Source organism: Pleuronectes platessa, chromosome 20 (assembly GCF_947347685.1).
Source record: "Pleuronectes platessa chromosome 20, fPlePla1.1, whole genome shotgun sequence".
Taxonomy (NCBI): domain Eukaryota; kingdom Metazoa; phylum Chordata; class Actinopteri; order Pleuronectiformes; family Pleuronectidae; genus Pleuronectes; species Pleuronectes platessa.
In genome coordinates this window covers 2,006,469-2,023,216 of record NC_070645.1, presented here as the reverse complement: position 1 = coordinate 2,023,216, position 16,748 = coordinate 2,006,469, and the positions used below count along the sequence as shown (strand labels likewise).

Here is a 16,748-nt window from a genome sequence, read left to right as displayed (position 1 = left end):
CTGTCCACAGGACAACTATTAGTCGTCTACTCCACAAATCTGGCCTTTATGGAAGAGTGGCAAGAAGAAAGCCATTGTTGAAAGAGATCCATAAAAAATCCCGTTTGGAGTTTGCCAGAAGCCATGTGGGAGACACAGCAAACATGTGGAAGAAGGTGCTCTGGTCAGATGAGACCAAAATTGAACTTTTTGGCCTCAATGCAAAACGCTATGTGTGGCGAAAACCCAACACTGCCCATCACCCTGAGCACACCATCCCAACAGTGAAACATGGTGGTGGTAGCATCATGCTGTGAGGATGCTTCTCTTCATCAGGTACAGGGAAACTGGTCAGAATAGAGGGAAAGATGGATGGAGCCAAATACAGGGAAATCCTTGAAGAAAATCTGATGCAGTCTGCAAAAGACTTGAGACTGGGGCGGAGGTTCATATTCCAGCAGGACAATGACCCTAAACATACAGCCAGAGCTACAAAGGAATGGTTTGGATTAAAGAATGTTAATGTCTTAAAATGGCCCAGTCAAAGCCCAGACCTCAATCCAATAGAGAATCTATGGCAAGACTTGAAGATTGCGGTTCATAGATGGTCTCCATCCAATCTGACTGAGCTTCATCTTTTTTGCCAAGAAGAATGGACAAACCTTTCCATCTCTAGATGTGCAAAGCTGGTAGAGACATACCCCAAAAGACTTGCAGCTGTAATTGCAGCGAAAGGGGGTTCTACCAAGTATTGACACAGGGGGGTGAATACTTATGCACCCAACAGATGTCAACTTTTTTGTTCTCATTATTGTTTGTGTCACAATAAAATTTATTTTGCACCTCCAAAGTACTATGCATGTTTTGTTGATCAAACGGGAAAAAGTTTATTTAAGTCTATTTGAATTCCAGTTAGTAACAGTACATAATGGGAAAAAGTCCAAGAGGGGTGAATACTTATGCAAGGCACTGTACATAGAAGGTGAGGGCATACAAACTCAGCAAGGAGACTCTGATCCAGCTGAGTGGATAAATCAAGAGGTCCTCACAGTTCATCAGACATGAGGAATGATGATGGAAATAACATTGACTACATTTAAAGTTTAATAGTAACATTTCTAAATATTCACTTAATAACTTACTTAGAACTCTAATATTCTGCTACCTGTAGAGAAGTCTAGTTTTAGCAGTGTGTTATGGTTCTCTTTTTAGAGCTGGATATACACTGTTCCATTTTAGAATTGTTCTTGTTAAATAAATGGTCTGCAATGAAAAGCCAAATCTCCCGATTTTTGTGGTCACACAATAAGTGGCCTTAGCCTCACGTCCTGACCTGACAGCTCTCACTGTCTGTTACCTGCTGGCCCCTCTGGACCAGTCTGACCATTGTCAAAGAGGAAAGTTTGTGGTTAATAAGATTGAAAGTAGAGTATGCTCAGAAGTACACAGAAGCTTACATGTACTATTACAGTTCAACCATGAGTTCCCTCAGCTGCCTGATAAAAATCACCATTTAACTTAAGAAATCTGAGCCGAGAAGATTTTATTTTATCAGAAAATCTTTTCAAGAACAGCAAGAATATGAAGATCCAACCAGTTTAAGATCCTTATTCGTCACAATCAATGTAGAACAATGTAGAATCCATACATTAATTACAATCCACCCTGCCTGGTTCCAGGTTAGTGGCTTTCTTGTTCACTCTTTTACTATGAGAACACTTTACTCATTGAGCATTGAATATACATTTTTCCCCAATTTTTTTTTTGCAACAGCAGAGCATTGGATTCTGGGATAGTTGAAAAAAATCTGTTTACATTATATAGTCAGGTTTGAGCACCTCTGTGCAACTAATAGACCATGAAATGAGCTTCTTCAAATGTTAATGCCATTGGCAGTTCCTACATGCTTTCTGCCATAAAGGTCTCATAACTTTTTTGTGGCAACTGCTTTAAAGTCTTTCAGCTCCATCTAATTTTTTTATTCATATCCTGTGATGTTTACACTCGTTTGGGTTGGTCACAGGGTCTAATCAAACTTATTGTATCTTTTTCACCGAGCAATGAATCTCCTTATAAATTTGTTCGGCCACTCATAATTGAGAAAATCGGCGCACAATTCTTGTATGATATAACTATTTGGAGGGAGAGGATGTAACCTGAAAGAAGAGCATTGAGATATCAAAAGAGGATGGAGGAGAGTAAAACAGAGAGAGAGAATATGCAAGTTGCCATGTAGAAGAGACCATCCAGATTAAGGACCAGGCAGCTCAGCAGAGACGGCAGGGGGCTAAATGTTGAGAAAAGAACAATGGAGTGAGCTAGAACAAGAAAGCATTACAGGAGAAGGAGAACGAGACAATGAAGTTGTTATGGCAACAGTTGTTTAGTCTATTATAGCTTTTGTTAGTCATGATGTCTAAGAAAGCAGTGCGCACAGAAATATGCTTCCACTTTTGATGTAATTTGGTCATGGAGACTGGAGCTCAGTCAGCAGAGGGTGGCAGGATTTGAAGGTTTGATTCACGGCTGTTCTTTTAAATTGTTCCTATAAATCACATATTGTAAAGATATTGGTTGATGTTGGATAATGGTTGGTAGCTAGGGGATTACACATTTAAAGATTAAATAATAGATACTTAACATTGAAAAATAATAGAAATGAAAAACTAGAGTGCTTTACTTCGTGCCAAAGATTGTGTTTTGTTCGTTCTTCCTTCAACATGACAATGTATTCATGCACAAAGCAGGCTGCATTGAGGAATGGCTTCTCACTTTGCTGTGGGAAAACTTTGCTTCGAAGGTGAGCGTCTGAAGAGTGGAGCCTGCTGTAGCTGCAGACTAATGCTGGAATGCCCGGCATATATTTAGTTTGAGTAACTTTGTACTTTAGACTATTTTGTCTTATAAAAGTTAAATGTTTTATCAAAGCTGCAGAAAACATTAATTTTCAAGAAAGGGTAACTAAACAGGGTGTTGCTAAAAATCTGATTTCTTCCTGCTATTGTTATTTCTGAAGAAGATGTTATTTGATTTGACAATAGTGTTAGTGTGTGTGTGTGCGTGCGTGTGTGTGTGCATGTGTGTCTGTGATTGTCCTTTCATACTTGGGCTTTCTCTCCAGTGTCTCTGTCTGAAAGGGAAGGCCAACTCTGCTGGCCTCTCCCTGCAGCAGGAATGACAAAAACACCCATCATCCAGCACAGTGCCCCGCAGCAACCAAGTGCAATACATCAAATGAGTACTGGTGTGTGTGTACTTGAATTCATATCTTTGTGAAGACCATTTTGAGTAAAGCCCTTACGGAGTGAGGACATATTGGGAAATTGAGGACATTTTGGCCACTTTTCTCAGGGGCCGTTAGCGGTTTAAGATTTGGTTTTAGGGTTAAGTTTATAATTAGATTCAAGTTAGGGTTTATTTAGGGTTATGTATTCAGTTGTGATGGTTAATGCACGAGGGAATGCATTATGCCAATGACTGTCCTCACTAAGATGGAAGTGTAGGACTGTGTGTGTGGGAATGTGGAAAGTGTATAGAAGCCGCCCAAGGGCACACTGCCACTGAATATGAAGGCATTAGTCAGGAAAACTATTTGTTAAAAAGGGAGCCTTAAAACCGTGATTTTGCCAGAATAATACATACAGCCACGGATATAATAATAATAATGAGAAATGAGACTGCCTGCTTTGTACTTGAGTTATACCACATATTAATTCCTACGTTTGAATTTACAAAAAATGAAGCCTCAAAGTTTCTTCTCCTCCACATCACTTTTTAAAAGTTTTTGGTTAAAAGGCAGGAAGGCCCACAATTCCGGCTGGGTGATATCTCTTCAAATCAGTATCCCGATTATTTAAGACTTGCCTTGATTATGATTAATTAGTGATTATTTGATGATAGCGGCTGAATCGTTTTCTTCGCCGGTCTGGGTTTTACCAGGTGTCTGATCACTCTTTGCTTCTCTGTGATGCAAAATACGTGTTTGTGCTCTTGTTTAAGCAACAGATGTTTGTGTATTATTTGAGCCTTCTTGTATATTCGGCAAACGTTATACATGAAGATACTTCTTTCTTAATGTAAAAAGTATTTATGTGAATTTGTCCCAGTGTGTTAGCTCAGTAGTCGGTTAAAATGCAATGCATTTTTTTCTTCTTTTTATTAACACATTGAATCTTCGCGGGGTGATGAATGTGTTTATTTGCATATAGCGGGGGATTCTATCACTACGTGGTCTGTCTACTGCGGTCAGATGTGTATGACTCCTAGGTTAGAGCCCGTCACAGCCCGGCAGGACAGACGCTGCAAGGTGCGAACAGGATGCACATTTCTCCTTTCTCTTAGGTACATGTAAAGTGAGCACAGGGAGGACATGCGGCAGGGTAATACAGCATGGAACGTAGCAGAAACCAGATTTGAATGTATGAATTGGGGAAAGTATTAACGGCATTAAGCGACATGAGCAAAATTACGTCGGTTAGAGAATGTTAAAGTCTGTTTCGATACATTTTTGGTTAATTGCCCTGCGCTAGCACACATAGCTGCTCTTTAAGCTCTGCTTTTGAGGCATGTATGAGTAAAATATAACAATAAGCTGTATGCAAAGGTCGTTAAAATGAAAATGGAAATCAAAATCCTCAACTGCTCGTTTATCTGAACAGTGGTTGTTTGAATTGACTGTAAGCTAATCCGTTGACTGTCCAGAGAAGGCTTAACATAAGTGTTAGGCAGTACAATAACTGGGTGAGGCAGGTCTGTCAAGCTTTGGATTTGTCCACATATTGAAGCTGGATGCATGGGGCTGAGGAAGGCAGGATCCTCACAGTATACCAAGACTTTAAGCACTGTGACACTTGTGCTGGTTGTGGCAGACCATGGTATTTGTTGATGTCTTCATTGCAGAATGAGGTGCAGCTCACACACACACACACACACACACACACACACACACACACACACACTCAAGCCAAAAACTGCAAAGGCAGAGATGGAGGGATTGAAAGTTATGATGGTGCTAGCAAACAGCTGACCATATTCTATATAATTTGAGTGGTATTTGTGTCTTAATACTTCTAAGTCCCTTATTGACTCTACTTTTAGCTTTGCTTTAGCCTCTTGCATATTATGAGAAGTTGCAAAATGCTCCACTATGTTCATCAGCTGGTCTGATGTTTGGTGCTGCTGCTGCTGCTGGAAACAAGGTTATTAAGCGCACAAAGACAGAAGAAGAAGAAGTGAGAACAAAAGCTAAACAGAAGTTTAATAATTCAATTTGTGCACATTCGTGTGTGAATGTCAGATGAAGGTTGGTTGAATTTATCATTTCCATCTTTAGTATAGTGGGGCCTGGTCCTGTCTTGTTTGTGTATGGGCTATTATTAGCTACTTGGAAACCACACTTTTTCCAGCCTCAGCTCTTACTCGTAATGTGTGCATCTTTGATGAAGCAGAGCTGAAAGACCATCTTGTCTTGAAAACATCTTGAAGAGTTAGCAGGATCAATTGTACACAATGAATATCCCTTAACAGTACATCCAGCCACTCATTTATCTTGTTAGCACTGTGTTCTTTATTATTTATTAAGCGGCAGTGGCCTCTCCTAGATAATTGCTTTGACAGAAGACAGGGACACTGTTAGAATACATGAGGTGATTAAACAAACTCAACAGTAAATATCAACAAGCAAAACATGTACTTTCTTTGTTTTGGCATTGCCCTTGTAAGCCAACCCTGTTTATTTGTGTTTTCTTTTTATTGCAGCTTGCATAGTTTTTGTCTTCAGCAGTCATTTGATTTATGATTTGAGCTAACATTCCCTGAATTTTATAATGGACTATGATGACACTGGCTAAGAGCTATGATAAATTCAGCACTTCTGAATTTGATATGCTTCTCTAGAAAGATGTTATATATTAATTAAATTATTTCAAAAAAGCTCACAGCTTTTTCATTTTTAATGTTATACCCTTAGTCTTTAAGTTTTGGGCATTGGTTTTGATTTTATGAATATTATCGAAGTTTAACTAACTTGTTGAAGGCATTTATCACTTCATAAAACAGAAAGATAATGTTTAAACATCATTACTAACATCCCTGCTTTCTTGCCTCCTACTTTCACATCACGTCTGTATTGTTGTTATTATTTATTTGTTTTACACATTTCTGACTTTGAAAACCCTAAGACTAAATTATACAATACCTGGTATATACAATACAAGTGATAACCACATCAACTACATTTTATCTTTGTGACTATTTTCGCAGAGCTCTTAGATTCAAACCTACTCACCAAACTAACTGATGTGATTTAAAAATGTATTTGACACAAATGTTTTCCATACATTCCATAGATGCATTGAGATCAAACAATAACTCCTGGTGCCCTCATGAGAATGATCCAAAAGAATAAGATAACTCATTCCCATTTGCTGATATTGTTATTCAGATACAGGTGTGGGCTATTGTTGCCATTGGGCCTGTGAATGATTTATTGGAGTGGAGCACAGAGAGACGGCCTATGAGAATCTAATAAGTAACCTGCACCTAGAAGGGTTTTATACCACCTAGGTTGGGTGGAAGGGAAATAGAGACGGAGGATGAATGAGCGCACAAAGAAACAAGATTGGGTGAGGAGTGTTGTGGAGGGTGGGGGAGAATGAAAGACTTTTAAAAAGCAAGATGGAGGAAATAAGAGAATTTGAATATCGATTAAGATTAACCTATGAAATAATCGTACACATTTGTCAGGGCTGGCAGAATGGCAGGCGTGAACCCAAAAGCAACGACAATGAGGCAGAGTGGGAATTAGCAGAGTTCTTGGTTTATTGAACAAAGCAGGGGTCAGATACCAGGCAGTCAGTCCGATGCAAACAAAACCAAGAGGGAGCAGGCCAGAGATAGTCCAGGGTAGACAGAGCAGGGGTCAGGAGCCAGGTAGTCAGTCCGAAGCAAACAAACCGACAAGGTGCAAGCAGAAGAGGAATCCAGGGGAAAAGCAGACGGTTTACGGTGGAGATCAGGCAGGCAAGGAATCAGGAAAGTAACGCTGGAAAGATTAGGCACGAACACACTAAACGATCTGGCAGAGGACAAGGGGAACAGGCATGCAGATATAGAGGGGAGACTAATGAGGGAATGGAAGACAGGTGTGTCTGTGGGTGGAGCCGGTGAAGGGATCAGAGGAATGAGGAAGGTGCAGGAGGGGAGTGGCAGAGTTCTGAAAAGAGAAAAGAATTAGGAAACAAAACTTATAAGACAAACTAAAAATATGAATAAGAAGGCGAATTCGTGACAACATTAGTGTATTATGAAAATGGTTATCTGCAGGCCTTTTGTCAGCTAAAAACTTGACATCTTAAGTGATTTGAACATTTGAACACCACCAAATCATCCCTTTAACTGTCAAGTCCTCCTGACAGGTATTCTCATATGACATGCTTGTAGCATTAACACTGAGTGACAGAGGAGCAGGAAGGGGACAGTTGGTATGAAGTGGATAGCAGGACAAACTTACCCGTACCTTAGATAATCACTTTCGTTCTGTTGTTGCTCGGGCTCTTTGTCACATCACATTAGATATGAATTGAAGCAATGGGTTCATCCATTTCCTTGACTGTAGCTTGTACATGAATCATTTGCTCAGATCACCCTGACAAAGGCTTCAAACCCTTTAACCAAACTGCACTGCTTTTGTATCTTGTCATTCAAAAGATACAAAACAAAAAATCTCTCATTGAGTTCACTTGTGAACAGGAAGAGGATGGTAAGCTGCTGTTCCCAGACACCTGTGTTCATGTAAAGTTTACAGTAACATCAGTAAAGCAAACTCACACAGACCAATATCTCAGTGTTATTTCTTACCTCGACTTACACCAGTCAGTAGTGAGAAGTGTTGTACATAGATCTTGTTTTCCTTTTGTTAAGGGGATAAAGTGAGGGAGATGCAAAAGATCCTTAGGGCACTCAGCAGTGTTCTCTTTATATGTGGGGGATCAGATTACAAGTGGACTCCTTTTGAGTCTATCATTTCTCACAGACATCAGACTGTATCTCCTCATGTGTCTCTGAGTGACTTGTCACCAGCTCTCACTTCAATTATATTTTATTGGTATTGCACAAAATCATAATATACAGTATCTCCAGGCACTTCAAATAGAAAGTCAGGACCTTCAAATTATACAGTGCATCAATTTGCGTGTGTTAATGCTCAGGCTTGCTATGTGATTCCGCGGTTTTGTTGCCCTTGAGACAATTTCATTTACTTTATTAAATGATGTATAAGATGATTTCTAAGTGGCACTGCACCAGTTTATTTTAAACTGAAAACGGCACTTTCTGTTTCCATGGTAACCATATTTTATTTAGAATTAAGACCAATGACTTTATATAAATATGAATCATGAATGACTTCACAACTTCCGCCCACTTTACAAAAATAAGTCATAATGGTTCGTAATTTTCCTTGTGCAGTCTACAAAGTGTACTTTTGTTTGATATTTTTGTTTGATATTTTAGTTTAGCTCATGGTCCATCTGCTAACTTGGAAGTGGCGGGGATGTCGTCCATCACAACACAACCGATGTCGCTGATGACATTAGATAAGGCCAAGCCCCTGCTTGACATGCATTGCACAAGTGCTTTTGAAGACTAAAATAACCAGCAGATATTCAACCCACTCAGTTAATACATCTGAGAGCCCAAGAACATTATAGATCTGAATTTGAAAAGGATGTAATAATTTGAGAGACAGCACAATTTGATGTAAGCCGCTGCACTGATGAAATTGTTTTTATATTTAATATTAGAGCAACCAAATAAGCTTTCTAAAATCACCATGACTGGCAAAGGTAGTCTTGGCAGTAATACCATTGTGACCTCTGCTGGACTATGGGATTGATAGAAATGTGAGGATGTTCGTTATATTTCAAAATTATTTTACTATCTTCATAAATATGGAATATCTTTTGAAGCCCTGTACTGGACAGCTCTTACAGTATAATAAAGCATTTGATCCCAAATAAAGTATCTCAGAATTTGGAGGCTTATAAGATGGAAAATTCCTAGATTCAACAAACCACTGACGGCTTGACTGAAATGTAAATTGTTATTAGTTTAGTCTGTGTGGTTTTTTTTTTGCTGAGTTGTAAGACACACACTAGCTAACGTGACTGATTAGTGCAGGTGCTGAAGAGGCTAACTGGAACACCTTAACTGAAATGATGCCTGTCCAGACTGCACTAAGACAAACAGGCACAGGGATTGTTTAGCTGCATGAAAGAGGCAGTTTGTTTTATGGTTATGGGTACAACTTCTTACCAAATTTAAATCTAATAATCAGATTTGTTGAAGCAGAGGCTCTGACAACAATTACATTTTTGGAAGGTGTGCACATTTTCTCTCCCAGAGCGCTGAGCCATGACATCCTTCTCTGCATAGAACCACTCAGATGTACCTTCAGAGAGCATAAGTTGACCGTGAGTCATTTTCACCTGCTGTGAGAGGGTCGATGCCCTGCTGTTTCCAAGTGATGTTACTGCCTTGGATTAAATTGCCTGCGATTCTAGCATGCTTTGTGCCAATTTTATTTTGACATCATATAATGTTCAACCGATTAGATACTTTCCTATACATGGACCTGAGTTCAGAATGTGTCGCAACATTTGATTGAATACACAGAACAGAGTTTTAGAGTCTGAGACCACTTTCCCATTCACTTGAATAGAAATATACAGTATATGGGCCGGAGTACAAAATGACAGAGTCACACTGAGTCTTGATGTTCTAGAGCGGCTTGTCCCTGTAGAGGGAGTTATTGTCTCTTCACAGTCGCCAAATGTTAGCTCATTGTGGGAACTGTTGGGTGTCTCTGTAATACTGTAAGGTTTGTGACCTTACTTTATAAAGGGTCTTGAGATAATGCATATTGTGATTTGGCGCTATACAAATGAACAATAATTTAACTGAATTAGGAGAATTCTCACCAGAAAGAGCATCACAGTGAATTTGCCAAGTACTGAAAAATATGAAACAAACTTTATTTTGGGCATACAGTAAGGGATTCAACAGTTAGTATTGGACTGTGTGTAAAAAAGACTCCAACCACTCAGAAGCTTCAGTACTAGACCATTAATTATTCTACTGTGTTAATTGGAAGTGAATCAATCCTATTTCCGTGTCACACTCTTTTTGTTGTTGTCAGATTAATGTGCTACAATTTCCTTGTGTCTTGGCTTTCTCTGTATTTTTCCATAAAGAAGATGGTGCTGAGTCAACAGCCTGTTAAATCCATGGCTCCGTGGACAGATTTAGTTCTCCGCTGGAAAATCTAAATCTGCTTTGTTAGAAACACCCTCTGTCTGTGCTGCCAAAAGCACCAGTTCTTAGAATCTAAAGTTATGCTGCAAAGGAAAGAATTGTTACTAACTTTTAATCACATTATTTTGTAGATAAGCAGTTTCTAACAATTATTTTGAATATTATCTGCACTGCTAGAAATTGAAATGTGCCATGAAAGGCTTCTTATGCGAACTTCCAAGTGTAGTGCTACACTCGGTAACATAGGTATTGTTAGTCTGTTTTGTCATCTCAATTGCTGTTGCCAGTAACACGTTCCGGTGCTATTTTCTAACAAAGCTCCACAAACAGCTGCTTTAAGTTATACCTGCTGTTTCAACCGGGCGACACACAAAGAAGCAACGACTCGGGTTAGCCTCCGAGTGCATTGTTTTCTATTAATAGGTGCTGCGTCTACCGTGGCGAAACACACACACACAAGCTACGACTCCGAGAGCATTGTTCCTCCACTCCGGACCCGAAATGGGATCTCTCCCCCCACCTCCCAGTCCGATGCTTCCCGGCCGGGGTTCCACATGCAATACTGCTGTAAATACGTTCACAAGCAGCCATTCCAGAAAGTGCTGCCACTTTAAACACTAACTAACAGCAAGCTAGCGTTAGCTCCCTGCTGCTAACCGTAAACAAACACCGACAGGTCCACCAGAAGCGAGCGGCTGACATGGAGCCAGCATCCCGATGACATCACCCAGCGAGCCCGAGCTGAGGAGGGGGCTTGAGCTCGTGTCTTACCCCGACCGCAGGCTCTGCTTCTCGTCCAGATCTCCGCCTCTCACCGGCTGGTTAGCGTCCCCCCTCGACTAGCTTCCCAGCTAACAAGCTGAGCTGAAAAAACCCGCCTCGAGCTGAGGAGGGTGCTGTGGCTCGTAACGTAACCTGGTCTCCTCCTCCACCAGATCTCCGCTTCCAGGGGGGGGACTATGCCATGTAGACCGACTGTGACATCAATTCTGGTCGTATTCCCATTCGACGCACTCTATCGTATAGTTTCTTACATAGAGGAACCACAACAAATCGCGGGATTTGTTTTTTTCCAGAGTTTTTGGGACGGTAGACATGCCAGATACCCACGTGTAGAAGCACTACAAAAGTGGATTTTTTCATAATATGTCCCCTTTAAGATCAAATCCTGCTGCTGCAGTAGTGATTGTTTGTAGCAAAGTGGAACCTGGGGAGATCATGAGAACCATAAAAACATGACTGATTCTGTGTATATCACATTAGAGATGTGAGGGAATGCTCCATTGTCATGTATACATTTATCATACGCTAACTTAAATTCTAGGTTAAATGTTAAAAGAGTTTGTTCTTCATACTTACTTCATCATTACCTGCTCTAAACGACATCATCGCTGCTTGAATGAGCACAGTGAAAGCAGCATCTCTAGAGTTCATGCAGTATTTTACATTGCTGCCAAGGATGGTAAAAACTTAACAGATGTTTGCAATGGACCACCAAAGAGTTTTCCAGGTGCTGCAGTCAGTCTTGCTCTGCAAGATGGTCAATGTGAGAAACGGTGAGAGAAACAGCATGGAAAACCATTAAACACCAAAATAGAGAGGCTTTATTTTGTTAAAAAAATTTTTTTATCAATATAAATTTGTGGTGGAACAAATGTAGTATATAGTGTGTATGTGTATCTATTTACAGCATATATATATATATTTATATATAGTGTGTACATTTTCATTCTAGGCCTGACACTGTCTTACCTCTCCCTCCATTTCCCCGGAAGTGTTTACTTTTAATAAAGCCAAATGTCACCAATGGCATTTCTGCCTCCTCTTCATTTCTATGACCAAAGCTCCAGCCTGCACTTCCACAGTGCCACCAAGGTTCTGTGGATGCTATTCAGAGAAATTGGCTGTTAAATAGAGAGTTGACGGGCCAAGGATCTGACTTATTGCAGCCTCTAAACGAACTGCTATTACCTTGGAAAAACTGACTGCACTATTGATGGGTGCTGACAGAGTGGAACCCAAGTTCATAGATTGGCTTTTCAGTGTGTCTGTGCTGTAGGTGAGTGCTTGTCATTTTAACTTTCTGGTTGCATGGCTTCCTGCCTCTCCTGTTATCTAGATAACTGCTCCTTTGCAATAAAACGTGATTTGCTTTGTCAAGTTGTCTACCACACATGCACAAATACACACATGCAAACGCACGTAATGGCACTCAATGCCTCTGTCAGTGCAATAATGTGCTTTCACTGCTGTTCTGGCAATGGAGTGAGAAACTAAGGGGAGACTGATTAAAAGAGAAAGAGAGAAGAAAAGAGAGAAGAAGTAGGGTAGTCATGTGAGAACCTTCCTCATACTTTGACAGAACCCTGATGATACTTTGCCTGGTCCCAGCGGCTCCCCAGCATCAACAGGCTACTTCACAAATTCTCCTTTTAAACAATTTATCTGTTTCTTAGCTATTAGTTTGCTGACTGCAAAACGCTTCTGTTTAATATTGTCCAAGTCAGAATGTGGTCTTGTGAAAACTGCTTGTTGGACACCACTGTTAACTTTATTGAGGAGCTGTTGTCCTTTTAATTCATCCAGTTAAGCTGCGTGATTCCAGCTCTAATGTTGCTCCAGAATGGCCTTTTGTCTCATTGCAGACGAGGTACACTGGTTTTTATTTTACCTAAAGAAAGCCCAAAAAAATGTTTCTCTTGTAAAGCACGACATACTTGATCTATTTTTTTTTTTTATTGAGAGTTCCCACGATGCTTGTCAGCAGTGTCACATGCTGTATCTGCTATTTTCATGTTGTATTCCCTCTCGAATCATTGTGTCGACGATGATCTGACAGGCGTAGAGCTGTAAAGGACCACTTCATAGGACATGTTTATCTTTGAAATGAATGGCTGTCATGAGATTTCTTTTTTTATGTCTGAGTTGCTTTTTCCATTTATGACTTGCCTTGGGAGTAGGTTCAAGCTGTCTCAAGGGGCAAATACTCGACTACGATACCCCACCTGTGACTCTAATTATATTTTTAAGATGTAAGATCATGCCTTAATAGAATGGACAAAAAAGAGATATTGTACAGCAATATATACTTGTACCATTGAATTTATTTCTGCCACACTTTTAATTGATTAAATGAACAGCCAATATACTGTACATGAAATAAGATACAAGCCCACACTGCAGTTTTACAACTTCAGACTGTCTAACTGATCAGAGGAAAGCCCTGCACACTAGGGGCACCACCATGATTACCAAATGATTTGTATCACTCAAGCGTTATTTGTCTGTTTTTATAATTTGTACATTTTCATAGCATTCACCTTTCATACAGTTAAATTCAATTAAAGTGTTTCACAGATGAGAAAAACCAGATATCCTAAAACATAATACTGAACGCTTATTTTAAGATTGCAAAAAAAAAAGCATTGAAGTCGGGATAATGTTATTTTCTATTTCAGCACATCATAATGTGCATGGAATGCTAGACAACTTACTAATGTGTATGAAATATCACTTGTAAAGTCATTTGGATTTATTCCCTACTGTAATCTTCAGTCATTTTGTTAAAGGAAAATCCAAATGTCATGATTGACATGTCTTGAGTTGAGTTAGGGTTAGGGGTTAGCTAAGCCTCTGAAAAGCTTTTCATCGATATGTGTAAAAGTCTCAGAATGATTTAAACTAAATATGTCGAAAGGACATGTCATCACAACAAGTTTAAGGCCAAAGTTTATGCAGATTCATATTTTCTTTTTTAGAAATCGATGACATTTTCCAGCAGCAGCCCCAACAATCACTCTCTGCTGTAAAAAATATTTAATCTCAATCATATTCAGGAACTCTTTAAAATGTACAGTATATTATGCTAATGAAGCTGATGAGGATGTGTCTTCTCTTCTCTTTAGTGCCTGGCTGTGTGGGAGTCATTCCTCCTGTCTCAGAGAGTGGAACCTATTGAGCAGCGAGATGGGGAAGATGTTTCCTAAAGCGTTGAAGAAAATCTAATTCCTGTCCTGTTTATCCACCAGAACCTCCAAAGTACAGACTTTTAACCAATGTCCACTTATGCAAACATGCATCAAATACGAATCAAGCACTCTCTCTCTCTCTCTCTCTCTCTCTCTCTCTTTGTCTCTCTCTTTCTCTCTGGCCAAAGGGTTAAATCCTAGTTTAACCATTCCAGTGTTAATTGGGCATCACAAAAAAACAAGAAAATACACACTGTGATCTAAAGTACTAAACCTATTCATGTTTACAAACTTCGATGTGCATGGCCAAAAATTTAAAGGAGACTCTTCTGACTCTACTTTGCTGTGTTTGTGGGGATGCATCTTTGATACAAACTACAAACAACAATTTGAAACATTTCCCTCCAATGTGGATGATGAAGACCTGGGTCTCATTGATGTCTCCTTTCTTCTGCTTCTTTTTTGGGCACAAGCCAAAAGATCTGAACGTGAAATTAAGAAGTCCTGCTCTCAACTCGTCAAAGAGCATGCGTTAAGTAAACTGTAGTTCAAGGTCCAACACAGAAGAGTCTAAAAGTTCCAAAGTATTGTGAAATGTATCGCTTTGAAAACCAGAGATAGAAGTGAGGCTGTTTGAAGAATGAATAAACAGAATGTGAGTTCAAAAATATAATTTAGGGATTATTTTACATTGGTTGGGTTGAAATTTTAAGTTTGTGCTCATTTGTTCAAACTTGGTTTTAATGACGAATTGACAGCACTAATGTACTCATTCCAAAATCCAGGCTTCAAAAGACAACCGCAATAATTGTGACACAGCTATTGATACAATTGTACTGCATCAATAATACCAATGAAACCGAACCACGTCACTCATCATGATCTTTCTAACGATATTTATAGCATTTATCGACACAACCACTGTTTTTTCTGAAAGTCTTAAACAGGTTACTCTCATGGAGTTAGTGGCATAGTTCCAGGGGACTTGTCTGTGTTCTCGATCTTGGGAACAACAACTTCATTCAATGAATTTTCACCATTGAAATCGATTAGTTATTGTCTGTAAACTGTTCTTCAGACAGTAGCTTCATTATACCTGTTTTCTGTGTGTCTTGAATTCAGGTCTTGAAACTTGATTCTAGCAAGAATCACGCCTTATAGACGCATCACATGTCAAGATCAGAAAGCATTATCTCGGTCCGACCTGACAGACTGTTAAGAATGAAAAAGAGCGTCAGACATGACAGTTTGTCTTTTTTTCCAGTGCAGTGTCACAGTGGAAAACAGGCAATATAGCATGAGAGACAAAGCACCACAACCTAACAATAAACTAGCATGTCAGAATTTCCTACCTTTTCAAATTATTTTGACAAACCCTATGACATGTTCTATGACATCAACCAACAGGTGGAATAATGTGGCAGCCTTACACGTATCCCCATGTGTTTGCGCTGGAAAACCACTAATGGAACCTACTAGAGAAGGAAAAACTGCACAGGAATATAGTTTGGGTGTGCAAGTGTTTATGTCTATACTGCACAGCATGGGTTCACAATACTGTGTGTTGGCCCAAACAGTCTTGCCGACATGTGCAGATGACAGTATCTACATCACACAGACCCTCATTGCCATGCAGAGGCAGGAGATTTGTGTTTGGTTAGTGTTCTACGTGAAGTCTGCCATGTCTTTCAACCACAGCAACTATTATGGATCCCATAATCTGACACAGTGACCAAGTAAAATCAAACCTTCATTTAACACGCTGTGCTGTGACTGAATGGTCTTGGAATGTCATGTGGGTTTTTCAATTACCATGGCCTCTATAGCGGATCCAGCCAGTGCAGATTAATGCACAAAAAGATAAAATGCACCACTTGTACTGCAGTTGACATCACTTACTCTTGCATTTAGGTTAACATGTGAGATCAGAATGGTATAAATAACACACAGTACTACTGATCTGCTCCATTCTAACAGAAGCTGTAAGTGCCTAATGAAATTCTTACATGAATGTTTGCTTGTTTGTGCCGATTGAGATTTCACGTTTACATGTCTGATGAAGACTGTGCCTTTTTGCAATGTCTTTGTAATAGAATGATCTGTTTTATACTTTTAAATAGTCGTATCTACTTTTTCTCACTTTTCTTTTGCTTCTATCATCGAATCCTTGAAATTGTGTTTTATGAGATGATGACATAATAATAAAGACTGATCACACCCTGTGTTTGTAGACTGTATCAGCATGGATTTGATGTGAAAAACAAAGATGAATAATGTCTTTCCCAGGTATTTAGTCTTTTAGATGACGGTGAATAATCCCAAATGAAGCAGCTTCTCATTATACCTCAGTGATCACAGAATATTGATTGACAGAAAATGTTTTTGGGAACGTGTCATGATTATCGCTTCAGGGCTGAACGGAAAGACTGCTTATCTACTAGAACAGGTTTAAGCTGTTGAAATAAATCACTCTGCTTTGACTTCTGCAGC

The 16,748-nt window shown here is 39.5% G+C and overlaps 1 protein-coding gene across 2 annotated transcripts in view; it reads left to right on the top strand.

Annotated features, from left to right (window-relative positions):
* The window catches only part of snx7 (sorting nexin 7), a 43,878-nt gene extending 27,398 nt beyond the window's left edge, over positions 1 to 16,480 (top strand). For both annotated transcript variants that reach the window (XM_053412128.1, XM_053412127.1), the window contains one exon: positions 14,196 to 16,480. In XM_053412128.1, the coding sequence (XP_053268103.1) occupies positions 14,196 to 14,276 (81 nt within the window). In that variant the 3' untranslated portion in view covers positions 14,277 to 16,480. The remainder of the gene's footprint in view (positions 1 to 14,195) is intronic.
* Positions 16,481 to 16,748: the final 268 nt, after the last annotated feature.